Source organism: Cydia fagiglandana, chromosome 7, assembly GCF_963556715.1.
Source record: "Cydia fagiglandana chromosome 7, ilCydFagi1.1, whole genome shotgun sequence".
Lineage (NCBI taxonomy): Eukaryota > Metazoa > Arthropoda > Insecta > Lepidoptera > Tortricidae > Cydia > Cydia fagiglandana.
This window is the reverse complement of record NC_085938.1, coordinates 7,771,569-7,785,049: the sequence shown is the minus strand read 5'-3', so window position 1 is coordinate 7,785,049 and position 13,481 is coordinate 7,771,569. Positions and strand designations below refer to the sequence as shown.

Sequence of the window (13,481 nt, the reverse complement as noted above, 5' to 3'; positions counted from 1 at the left end):
TCAGCATATCTATAGCAGTGGTGGGCAAACTTTCTTCATGGGGGGCCAGAAAGTTTAGGAAATTTAAGTGGAGGGCCAGAATTGTAGCCAAAATTTATTTTGATATATGTACGATAATCGTGGGCCACAGCCATGTACTAATTATTTCATAGGACCGGCGGCGGGCCGGATAAAATCCATTGGCGGGCCGGAGATGGCCCGCGGGCCGTACTTTGCCCACCACTGATCTATAGGTAATTCTGAATCGGGCTATTAGCAGGCACTCATACAGACTTACATCTAGAAGATGTCACAAAAACTTTCTTTAAACCATTTCGTGTATACTGTTTAAGTTCCACGCATTACGTCAGTAATATTTGAAATTTAATAAATAAATCGTTAACGTACAACTAAAAGAAGACGTAGATACCGCCCAAAGTAAAAGCGTTTTGGCAAATAAAGGCACTAAGGTTATGATAAGTATGGTTCATTAGTCCAAAACATCTATGGAGAGAGCTCATTTCCGATCCGCTGTGTTGTGTTGAACTTTAGACGTCTTCTGTCAAAATGAGTCGGTGAGCTCCTCTCGGTTAGATAGTCAGTGTTGCCAACTTGGCATAAATGATGCCGATGCTGGCATATTTTCACTCGCTTTGGCACCAAAATTTTCCATTTAGCATCTGGCATATTTTTTAGCATAATTTAGTCTAAGCCAAGTTTGCACCAACTTGGCAGCAACAATATGCACCATCGCCTTATGTGGTTCATATTTTCATATGAATTTTACTTTCGTGGACGGATGGACGTCGGCGTCGACGGACATTATAAAGTTGCTCAAGCAGATCTTGTCAGTAGATAAAGGCGGCAAATTTGTAAAATGTATGTGTGTAATTTCAAGTGACATTTTAGCATTTTTTTAGCGTTATTATTTAAAAAAACTTTGGCATAATTTTGGCATAATCAAGACATTAGTCTAGCATTTTTTTTAAATCCGAGTTGGCAACACTGTAGATAGTCTTAACAAAATGTACTGCACGTTTCAGGAGGCGCTCAGTGCTAGTAATAAGGCACGCTCGGCGCGAGGACACGGCCACTTACGAGTGCAGAGCCCAGGGTGCCGTGGGGCCGCCGGCCGTGGCCGCGGCCAACGTCAGCGTCATGCTGCCAGTCACAGCGACGCCAGACACGAGTGAGTAGCTTTATCGGAAGGGTGACTATTACTAAAGGGGCCCACAGATTACCAGTTCGCTGGACGATATCAGCCTGTCAGTTGTTTGGAGCTGCCAAATTTTGCCTTTAACTGACAGGCCGACATCGTCCGGCGGACTGGTAATCAGTGGGCCCCTAGGAAGCCTTCACTCTCCGTCTGTCTGTTAATGAACTGTATGCTGGTCTTTATGATGTAAGTATTCCCATTTGTCCCCGCCCCACGCGACCGCCGCCATACATGAGACGTGGACAGATGGGAATGATTAATATGAATGCACCTATTCCTATCTATGCCCGACGGGGACAAATGGAAATATGTACAGCGTCTTTACTACAAGTGAAGCTTCCATATTCCACAAGATACCAGTACCTAATTGATTAATTCGATTTGTCTCGATTTGTAGTATACATTTATACTCGTACATCCAGCTACTGTCTAAAAATTACGATTTGGTCGAGGACGCAGACGACACTGTCATTGCATGATCAGTTGTATCAATTGCAAATGGGGGAGTTAACAACTCTTTTAATTTTAGTTGAGCGGCTAAATATTAATTTGTCATTAGGAAAGTTCTATGTCATTATCAGGGCTTTTTAAGTTTTGTTTATTAACTTCATGACTTATCAATAAGACTATAACCTATAATTACAATGTAATGAAATTATATTGATTACAAATACTATTTAAGGTAATAGTAGAGTAAATACCTACTTACTCTAGGCATATATCATGATATTCTCAACTCCTACGCGAAACCTCATCGACACACCGAATTAGAACTCTACCTTACAATTATCTGCAACATTATACTGCTAAGCTCAAAAAGGCAAGAGAGTGTCTAGAACAGGGAACGTGCATAAGGCCCCATTTAGACTATTCAAGAACTTGCAAGCAATAAGATTCAATACATTGCTAACTACAGAGTATAATGAATTTCAGTCGAACGACCAAATACCGCAACGTATCGAAAATCGCATGCAAGTTCTTGACACGTCTAAATGGGGCTTAAGTCCTTTTGCGAATTACCGCTCATCGATTACTTGTAGTATTCAATGATGCCATAGTGTAGCGTTTATTTAAGGAAGCATCATTATACCGTTTATGCCTTTTAAAGAGAAGCTATCTAGGTCCCCACATTATTATTGTTTACCCCGTGCTACCGCGGAGCTCGCTGTTCCGCGAATGTGTACATGAATACAATGCCATTATGAAGGCCAATAGAATGATCAGTTATTGAATAATGAGCTTCGGTGGAAATGAGAATATCGTAAAAATACCGCTTTGGAGTTGACGCTTGAACTCAATATAGAAACGCAGTACTCTGAAAGTCCTCAAGTTTATAAAAGATACTTCGTATTTCAATTAGTCATGAAACAGATGTTCGATATATCGGATTCACCTAGTTTTCATAATCCTTGCGCCAAATACAGAACACGGGTTTTTAGGGCAAGCAATCGGGGCGCTATAGAAATTGTCCACATTTTACGGTTTTTTTTCGTTAGCGAAGCCAAACACTTTTGGAAAGCTTCTGGTTTATATCGAGAGAATTAACAAAATGGAAATCGACTTCAACTAAGTTTATGGAGATTTAGTTGTGTCATAGACTTTTCCGTTAAGACATTGCCGTCGTAGATATCACTATTTGTGACTTCTACATAAAAAAAACACAGTAGGTACTTACGGTATCCACTGAAGCTCAATATGGCACTTTAGCAAACCATGGATCAATCTATTTTACAAACCAAATTTTTTTTTGTCAACAGCGACATTGGGAGCCCCATGTCCAATGCCTGACCCGTCTTCGTACTGCCTCAATGGAGGCACTTGCCTATACTTTCAGCTTGTACAAGAACAAGCTTGCAAGTGAGTATACAAGCATTTTCATTATGAATAAGAGTACATATTATGATACTAAAAGGGATCGGCTTACATCTTTATAATTGTAAAGTAACTATCAAAGTATGCCTGACTGCACAGTTGGATAATGAATATGTTCTCTCATTCCAGATGCCCTGAAGGTTTCAACGGCCAGCGCTGCGAAAACAAGGATATAACAAATAGCAGTAGTATGTATCATTCCTATACGTGCAAACTGGGCCTCTCCACGTCCTACTACTGTTAGCTGTTACTACACAACTCCGCAATGACTATGACCTACGGAATTTAGCTAGTAGGAAAGCTAAAATCCGTGAGTTAAAGTATCCATAAGTATAAAATTTTCCGCTACATGGTCTTACATGCGATTGTGTTTCTGCTGAAGGTTTGAAAAGCTTGAGGTCGGTTGAGAAGAAAATGTTGCGCGTGAGAACAGAACTACAAGATTTAGCAACATGTTGTGGCATGAGCGGACCTTTTGTACTTATTTATTTTGTGGCATAACCCACCTCGTTCCAATTTTTATTATATTTGTTCGCGATGTTACATTCGCCGCATTCGAATGTTGGACTGTAAATTAGTTATCTTGACTATCTTAAGTTTTTTTTATAGAATAGGCGCTGATATTTTGTCACTCAATTTCTACCACTTTTTGTAGATACATTTCTAAATTTCGAAATAAAAAACAGATGATTATAAGAGTCTGTGTGCGATTTATTACGATGACTGAAGTGATTAATATGTGAATTTCGAAGTACCTAGCTAAATAAAAACGAATAGCTAAAAATATAAAATAATACATACATTTTATGGTGTAAGTATAAGGGGCCAGCTGTTTGCAAGGCTATTTATATCGTAAACATCTATTTTTAGCGTCTACCTGCTGAAATTACTCGGCAAACTCTTGTTTCTCACATTATTGAGGAGAAAACATGATGTTCCAATAATAGGGCAATGATTGCCCAATTTTTGCATTTAGCTGTGTTTTTTGTCGTTTACATGTAGCTATATTTTTTAAATATAATATGTACCTACATGGCTGGCCCAGTGAGATTGTAAACTTAAGATTTTACAAACGCATTACTCAGATATATAATGTTTTGATTGAGCTATGCAAATTTATTTGAAATCAATATAGGTTTTCAGTTTTATTTGTTTTCTATACATACAAGGAACCGATAATCGTGGAGAAAAATCTTTATTCATTGAAGTTGTAAATATTTTACATGTATTATTATTCCTATTTGTATTTTTTGGAATTTATTATTTACGATTAAGGTTTGGTAGTCCGTAACTGTCAGAGACTTTCAAATTATGTACATACATATCTAATAGGTTAAGGGTTTTTTACTTAATTAATAAAACTCATGAACAGTTAGTAATACTAACTTATTTGCTATGCGAATATTTAATCCTTTTAAATTTTCCCGATGGCGTAAATAATATTGGTTCATAAAAAATACATAAATTTAAATATACATATAAAACAGTTGTTAATATGCGTTTACAAATGAATTTTTAATATTACAGTCGGACCTAACAATTATCATTTCCCGTTCAACCTTAATCTTTTTCCTACATAACATAAATAGGGGCCAAAAAACTTTGGAGACCCCTGCTTTAAAGGGTATGTTAAAAGGGTAGTTTGGCATACATATAACTATGTCAGTTATGTTCGTGTTTCGATGTGTGTCGGTTTCGAACTTCAAAAGGAAAAATGAACCATGTTGTCAAGTCGCATAGCAAATAAGCCACATTAAGCTAAAATAATAATGTCTGAAACTATTCCTGTAACAATTTATTGGTCCTATATAATCCACCTAGTCAAAGCGCAGTTTTAATACTAGCTAGGTAGATATAACTTAATTTTATTATAATGTATGATTTTATGAGTGTGGCTAATATGACGATTGGTATGGTTGAGGTTATAGCGATTTTTTTTTACTCAACGATTTATTTCAAAGCTATAATATGGGACCGAACTTACATAGTTTTGTTATTGTTTGATATTTCATTTTGTATAAAGTACTTCTATTAAATTTTAAGTTCATTATTTATATGTAATTAATTAAAGTAGAAAAGGTACTATTTATTTTTATGCGATTGAGGATTTTTGGGCATTAGCGCGAGGGTAAAGTGAAGACACGTAGAAAGTAATAGCACGGTGTTTGGTAGTGTAGGTATTAATCGTGACTTCACATCCCCTGTAACCCAAGTATTGTCTCACAACAAATATTAAGACGCGTTATACCGTTAAGTTTATGTAATGAACAAACCAAAATCACAATAAAAGAATGAGTGTTGGAATTAACAGAGAATCGATATTTTGTTTTTCTTTTAAGTTTTCCTTTACCTTCTTAATCTTATTTTTATTTGCGAGTACTAATTTGTTTTACGACGAAACAAAGATTGTGAATAAAAGTGCTCAGTGGATAAAAATATTTTTGTTACATTTTTTTCCTTGGATAGACTCAGAACACAATTCGAAAATAAACGGTATGTATTCTAAATTTAAGCTTTATTTTATTTTGCACTAATTATAACACTCCGCACTCATTTTTGTAAAGGTATGGAAATGTAACTTGTGTTCTTTATTAGTTCAGAACTAATGATAATGTTTATATTATTAGTTTTGAACTGCTCGTAACTATTTAAAGTATCCGTAATAATTTTTTTTAAGATAAAGACATACGTACAGCTTAGAAAAAAAAGAACAAGTTACATTTATTATAATTATATTAATCTAGTATTAGTATTCAAGTTTAATTACTAATCAAAGCTTAATGTAGTACTAATGAAGCATGCATTACTGGGGCTGCATATAAAACTTCTCAATAAAAATCTTTTTATTTGTTGTGAGATAACAAGGTACAACTGTTAAGGCTCTTGCGCATGTTCTTGTGACGTAGGTATATCTTACTCTTCTTAATACTTACAAAATAATTAAATTTAACTACATTTGATCCAGCTGGTCAACAAAATACATTTTTTAAAGCAACTCATAATAAATACCACGAGTATTATGATTTATAATAGAGGTATTTCTGCCGACAGATTATTTCAAATGCGTTAAGTATATTGAAAAACTTCAGTTGCCCTAGCTTGTAGAGCTCTTGTGTACTATCGTACTAATAATAATGAAATATAAATCAAATCGATTGCAGACCCAGATGTGTAGCCATAGTACAGTCATTATCGATTTTGACCCGTGAATAATTAGTTCTTGGATTTTTTTTTCGTAGGTCCCTCGGGGGGGTCACTGGGAGTGTAAATTCAAAAAGTAGACTGAATCAGGGTCCTGTGTATATTCGAAAAACGGTTTTTCTTGAATAACTCGGTCATTTTTGATTTTATAGTAAAACCGTGAGGACAAAAATTTTAGAAAATTTGATTCTCTACAAGTTTGGCCCTCACAATCCTCGGGACCTACGAAAAAAAATCCAAGAACTAATTATTCACGGGTAGGGTCGGTTTTTTGGATATAATGACTGTACTACCATGATTGGATTTCATATCCGTGTTGCCAAAAATATAATACCTATTGTAAAAGCCCTACTCTCAAACGCATTTTACATCTACTGGATTTGACTAGCCTGAAGCTGGTTATTTCTACACGTGTATATTACAGTACCTAGTGTACCTATAAACATAACGCGCAGAAGCCTTTAAGAGAGAGGCCCCACTGGTGTGTTGCATATAGCCCGCTCCAGACTATGCGCGTGAATCGCGGGCGAAGCCGCGAACGCGAGTGTGGAGTCGATTTCGCTGTCTGCGAACATCGACGCCACACTTGCGTTCGCGGCTTCGCGCCGCGATTCGCGCACGAGTGTGGAGGGGGCTTATCATAAAGTTTTAAAAAATAAACCCATGTAATGCAAGTAATGCAACACAACGCAACGCACTAATGGGGCCTAGCCTAGCCCTTAAAATGTAGATTATGATCACATATTTAATGTCAACTGTTTACGATTGCTAAATTATTTTCAGTGCCCATAAATAGAAAATAAAACCTTTATTTTATTTCCTTATAGATATGAACGAGCCTGTGTGGAGGTGAACGGCAAACGCCACAAGACGACTGAGACTACGACTGATATGAATACTATACTGGAAACGTAAATGTTGCTAAGTAAACAATCCTGATGCGTTGTGTAATATAATTAAGCATAATAAAATACTTTTATGTAGAGGTATCTACTAGGTATGTAATTAAAACAGACGAAAACATATTAAAAGCAGTTATAAATACGATAACATGTAAATGCGAACGTTTTAAGGAATATTGCTAATGTTTTTTAGCCTTAGTACATCAAACTTCAAGATCATCCGACATGGTCAAAATATCTCCAGTATAGTATACCTAGCATCAGTAACTGACACGACACGAAACCGATTAGATATCGATACGATTGTAAATCATTCCTTCTATTTATTGCGAATCTAGTAAAGATGCTTCGAAACAAATCGCAGTAGCCATGCGATTTAGTGTGTATACATATTACATTAATTACATTTACCATGCGGATGTTATTGATAATGCCTAATCGAGACGTACAGCTTTAAATTAGTTCAATACATAAGTTTTTTAAATGGAGGCCGCGGAACGTCTGGCCACAATAACGTTAACGAATGCCAAGAGGGACGCGAGAGCCCTCCCAAGTCTCATTTACAGACAAAGTTTCTCGTAAGATTTGGCGAGAAATACCCGAAACGGGCGAGAAAAATAAGTTTGGGAACAGCTGATACAAAAGGTGCTCAGGGCTAGAGGCAGTGGAAGGGACATCAGGCCGGCACTAAGAATATTGCTATACTACTTCATTGGTGGCATTGAATAATGAGTCCAATTTATACGTAGAAGCTACCTTCTATTTATTAGTAATATAATTATGAATTACAAGAATCTCACCTACTTTTTGTACATCTTTACCTACCTACTGCGATAACGAATGCCAATATTTATGTACGGAGTTACATACTTTGTCCCAAAACTGATCATAATTAAAGTACTGATTTCCGCCTACTTTATAAAATGACAATCTGCTGTAAGTATTGTTTTCCCATGAGATCAAAGTATCAAATCATACACGAATGTACTTAAATTAAATAGTTTGTCAGAACGGAACCGAAAAAAGCAGTAATTGTACTAAAAACCGATAAATGAAAAATTGTTAAAAATTCCGCCGCTTGCATTGTCGACACCTGTAGGCCAAGCACATGATTGACGCGACAGTATCTCGCCGCGAGATACTGTCGGCTAGATCATGTGCTAGCCCGGCTGGTATTTCCGTGTACTGCCCGATAAAATGTTAAGTTATATTAACAATTTTGTACAGTATTATTTGCTGAATAGATGTTATTTATTGTAACTTTTAATTGCTATTTTGTAAGAGCTTAGTTTGTTACTTAATAAATGAATTATAAACGTCTGGGTGATGATTTATTTCTTACCTATGGAGGCTATGGATGGTATTCCACCTGTCCAATTTTGTTTTTCCAATGTCAGTGCGTCTCAATTTCTCATTAAAGAAAATGTGAGACGCAATACACATTTTCATTCCACCCTATGCCAATCTATTCGTGGTTCTTTATACCCTTATATGACGAGATTCGTTAGCCAGGATAGGTATGAAATATGAATATTTGGGTATAACGACCTTGTGTGTTGCTGGCATCAGTTTTATCTTTCCATCTTTATTTACTTTAGGTAAACCTCTAATTTGAGACAAGCGGACCAAGAGGTAATATTCCTTATAAGCTTTACCTACCCGTGTTTAAAATAGTTTGTGTTGATATAATAGCCCAAAACTAACGTACCTATACTTGCGTTGCACCGTGTAGAGGTTCAAAAAGGAACAAGTACCTACAACTTGGAAATACACGACCCTGTACAATTTCGAGCAACGATTTATTGATTGTCTAAGATATATGGTCATGTCTGCCGAATGCCGGACGACTTGTGGGTCAAGTTAACCACAGAGTGGGAGCCCCACGAGTCTAACCGGGGAGCCGGCAGGCCTCGTCGGCGATGGCGGGATAACTTGGACTCCATCTTGAGAGGCTGGCCAGATATTGCCTTAAATAGAGACGAGTGGAGGAAGAGGGGGAGGCCTTTGCCCAGCAGTGGGACACAGTGGGCTTTGAATAATAATAATAAATAATTAGATATATGTATGTGTGCAGTGAAGTCTGACAGATCGTGCTCCAAAAACAGCTGACGTAGGTGGCACTGCACAACTCCATTATACGGTAACTCTGGTTGCCAAAAGTTGACGTTTGTTACTAAACATATTTCCAGTACAGCGCCATCTATATCAGCTGTCAAACTAAGAATTACAATTTTGTCTGAGACTTTCCTCTCTTCTACAATCAATAACTTTGATTCAAAAAAGTCAATGCTCTGATTACCTACTATTTTATTATACTGGAGGCGCGCCATTCAAACATATATTATTATACCTTGGCATGACTTCAGATAGAATGGCATATAGACATAAGGTCGCCAACCTCCGGGATGGAGAAGGCACTTAAAGAAGAAGAAGATACCTTCGTACTGGAGGCGCGTCACTCAAACGGTCTACAGGGGAATATCATTAGGATACCAACTCATTCCATACAGCACACAGGAGAGGCGGGTGGTGAGAGCGATAAAAAAAGTGCGGAAAATCCTATGCTGTCATTGTGATACAGAGTTAACTAGTGACTAGAGCATATGCTTTATACAGAAGCTTTTTAGCTTGAAAACAGTGTGATTTTTGTGGTAAAGATAGCTTAGAAGAACCATAAAAGTAAAATAGACTAGTGACGAATCAAATACTCATAAAAAGTATTTTATTCAGCCGGAGAGTCGATTGCTTGGCCCTCGCGTATTAAAGGTTTTGACCCTCACGTATTTAACTAAGGGTCAAAAAGTTTGGACCCAACTAGGTACTAATGATTCAAAAGTCAAAAATAGTCATATATACCTAAGCAAAATTTCCTACAGTCTACGTGATAAAAGTTAAGAAAGGAAAAAACGAATTGTTAGAGACAGCATTTTATTTCAATATTGTTGTCAAATTGTTTCATCAAAAAATACAAGGACTACCTAAACTATAAAATGAAATCTTATAACTACTAATCATATACAGAGCAAAGCTGGACAAACTAATGCAAGTTAAATGCACATTTTTATTTTTAAATGTTCTTTTAATACTTTTCACAAATCTATGGTATTATTTCTAAATAATCCTTATTGAGGCATATGACTTAATGATGAATGATAAAAACTAAATAAAATGCTGTCATGCATCAAAACACTTAAGACTTACAGGCAACTGAACTCATTATATTATATCACAGTGTTGTTAAAATCTGCTCAAAATACAAAGCTGAACTAAATATTTTTTCATCAGTTGCTTTAGATTGTTATTTATCCTTTCGCGGCTAAGCGCCACTTTCACCATCCCACTAACCCAGGATTAACCCGTTAAACCGTTAACCCAGCGTCAAATTGTGGTAACCATGGTAATTCCAGGTTTAACCAGTTGATCCCGGGTTAGTGGGAATGGTGCAAGTGGCACTAAGATTGTTTAAAGTGTAAGTGATTAGCTATAAATGTACAATTAGGTACAGTCAAGGAATTTAAATTCCGACCCATTTCGTACTTTGTCACAGTGACAACCGTATGAGGTCTCTAGCGGCTTTCATATTGATTGTCACTGTGACAAAGTACGAAATGGGTCGGAATTTAAATTCCTTGACTGTACATACATAAAGCCCAGAAAGTAGTGTGCAATAACTCCCATATTTTAAGTAAAATTCATACTTACTCTGTTACAACGGGTATATTTGCTGTATGCCATTTTTTTCTCAAATATGTCAGAATGAAAAAGAATTTAGTATGAATATTACAAATGGCAATAAAAAGATGAGATTATATTGTTACTAGATTTTAGTTTTTATGTATACTCAGTAATGCCTAGTTGTGCCATCCCCCTCATAAGTGTCTATGAGCATTGTGTAGTAAAAATTAATACGCATCAATGTACTTTATGCAGATTCAATCATAAAATATATGTATAGGTACCACCAATTACTTAGGTGAATTAAAAATACAATACTGTACTAATAAATACAAGGATTCTAAAATACTGGCCTTGAAAATGACATACTAAAAAACTTCAAAAAAGTCATTATACCCAAAAACTTAAGGCTTGGAATACACTGCTATTCATTTCCTGCGGTTTCAGAACTGCAAAAAGTGTAGTGTAATGTACCGTGTACTTCATAAGCACATGCACTTTTTTTTATAAAGGGGTTTTGCCACTCACAATGTCACCCCCGTAATGAGATCTAATGATGTAGTAGTGAAGTATTACCTACACCACTACATCGAATTTAAGTATAGATTGCACATCATCCTGGCCTCGTCTGATAGTGGCGATGCCAGGACGATATTACAAGTACTTATGTTGGTAGATTCTCAGCGCCTCAGCATGCCCTTGTAATACTGAAACCTCTTTAAAAATCTTTAGAAATCTTAAAAAAAAAAGCGCAAGAAATTAATCACAGTGCATTCTAAGCCTAAATCAGTGTTTGTCTAAGGAGAACCTATTCACACATTCTACTAAAAAAACAACACAAGACAGCTGCCAATTAAGAACTACACTAATCAACTAACTTATAGCTAACTACAGTTTCTACTTTATTGAGTCCAGTTGAAAATGCTTTGAACTGAACATTCTGCGCGTTCTGAATAGCCACGGGCTCTGCCTCCGCCCATTTCTCGGGAACGTCACAGTCTGTCTTAGCATGCACTAGGACGTCAAATGAACATCTACAGTCCAAGAATGGTAAGTATGAAATAGTGGCTGCTACTTGCAACATTACGTCTCTAATTTCTTGCTGTATCTTTTTTAGCTCTTTACTGCTTACGGTTTCATTTTTTTCCTTAGATAGAGCTGCATCGCCATCTTCATACTGTACATTAAAGTCCCAGCATTCAAGCACCTCTTTATTAGCTACGTTTAGTATTACAAGTGATAGTTTGCTGACCTTTTTCTTGATTATCCACTCTGGAAATTCAGAAAATAAAATTGGGTTAGGTAGGTATTACATTTGTCCAATATCTTGGTCCAATGTCATTGCGTCTCACTCTCTCTGTAAGCAAAATGTGAAACAAAATACATTTTGGACAAAGAAATAGGACAGGTGGAATACCACCCTTAGACATTATAAATGCATTTATAATAAGAGTTCATTGGCCATAATCTGTCATTTTAAATGACTTACCTTCGCTTTGAGTAAGAAGATTGGTTAGAAAACTTTTAATTTGTGCATCCTCTGACATGAGTAGAGTGATTCCATACTGCTGTTCCGCTTTAAACGTTTCCGGGGGATACAGTCCTCTTTGAAATAGAACCGAGTTGATTGCATACTCTGAAACAACATAACAGTTATAAAAAGAGCTTTGCACATGCATTAAACTAACGATAATACCTTAAATAATAATAGTTAACTGTTACACTGATTATTACTGTACAAAGAAAGGTAATCTACTTTATAGTAAGTACTTACTTAAATACTCGCAAATAATTTGCGCAGAACCCCGAAGTGTTATGCTGTTCTTCGTCTGCTGTTGTGACATTTTATTTGCAAAATTTATCAAGAAAGTGAAACAAAGAAAACTAACAAAATAATAACACAATACGAAAAGTTTAATTCACAAAAGTCCGTTGGAGTTTTGAAGCCAACTGAGATCTGTCAACAAATACCTGTCAAGTTTGTGTCAACTGGTAAGGATGGGCACACATTTGCACAACTTGTATTAAAGCGGACGTTTTAATGGCTAGTCCAAACGGGATGATCAAATCGACCGATTTGATCAAAAAAGAAATTGAGGTCAATCTCAAATCTAAATTAATAAAAAAATGCCTCCAAATGGGAATAACGTCCCAAATTGGTACCTTGGCACCTTAATTTCATCAGATTAAGTTATATCAGTCGATATCGGCGGTCGAATTCGGCGAGCTAAATTGGCGCTTGCGCCCGCACCACCTGATTTGATCATACAATTTAATCAGATTTCCCAAAAAATGTTTCGGTCTGGACTGGCCTATTGCCTTCAGTACAAAAGTTCCGAAATTCAAATTTTCTATGGAACGATGCAATGCACATCAATTGGACCAAGAAATTGGACAGGTGGAATAGTTGTAGACCAAAACAAGTCTGCAACGATTTTGATAGCACTCGCAGTAGAAGTGACGTCCTCGTATAAATAAGTTAAATTACACTTGCACTACAACGTTGCAGACTTTTCTTAGTCTATTACCCTAAAAGCCGTAACAGACTACCGCATCGCAGCGCAACCTTGGTGTGCCTCACCCATAAGTGAGAAAGAGATACTTCTTTTTCGCTGTCACTAATGGGTGTGCATCAA

General features: G+C 36.5%; 2 protein-coding genes across 3 annotated transcripts in view; one reads left to right on the top strand and one right to left on the bottom strand.

Moving 5' to 3' along the window:
- Nucleotides 1-8,490, top strand: part of LOC134665851 (protein vein) — an 84,287-nt gene extending 75,797 nt beyond the window's left edge. Inside the window, exons 3-6 of one of the 2 annotated variants that reach the window (XM_063522883.1) lie at nt 1,023-1,168; nt 2,953-3,052; nt 3,197-3,255; nt 7,096-8,490. In XM_063522883.1, coding sequence (XP_063378953.1) covers nt 1,023-1,168; nt 2,953-3,052; nt 3,197-3,255; nt 7,096-7,121 — 331 coding nt within the window. In that variant the 3' untranslated portion in view covers nt 7,122-8,490. Of the gene's footprint in view, nt 1-1,022; nt 1,169-2,952; nt 3,053-3,196; nt 5,385-7,095 lie in introns of those variants that run through there. The other variant, XM_063522882.1, reaches the window with a different exon arrangement.
- A 3,144-nt stretch (nt 8,491-11,634) lies between these two features.
- On the bottom strand, nt 11,635-12,771 carry LOC134666299 (mitotic spindle assembly checkpoint protein MAD2A). Its single transcript, XM_063523452.1, has 3 exons — nt 12,620-12,771; nt 12,335-12,481; nt 11,635-12,117 (listed from the first exon to the last, which is right to left on the bottom strand). The coding sequence occupies exons 1-3, from the start codon at nt 12,687-12,689 to the stop codon at nt 11,711-11,713; spliced, it is 624 nt and encodes a 207-aa protein (XP_063379522.1). The 5' UTR covers nt 12,690-12,771; the 3' UTR covers nt 11,635-11,710.
- Between the last annotated feature and the right edge of the window lie 710 nt (nt 12,772-13,481).

Coding starts and splice junctions, on each gene's coding strand:
- LOC134666299 (XM_063523452.1), bottom strand. CDS start 12,689: ATGTCACAACAGCAGACGAAGAACAGCATAACACTTCGGGGTTCTGCG. Junction 12,482..12,619: donor AATTATTTGCGAGTATTTAA/GTAAGTACTTAC, acceptor ATGTTGTTTCAG/AGTATGCAATCAACTCGGTT. Junction 12,118..12,334: donor TCTTCTTACTCAAAGCGAAG/GTAAGTCATTTA, acceptor CTGAATTTCCAG/AGTGGATAATCAAGAAAAAG.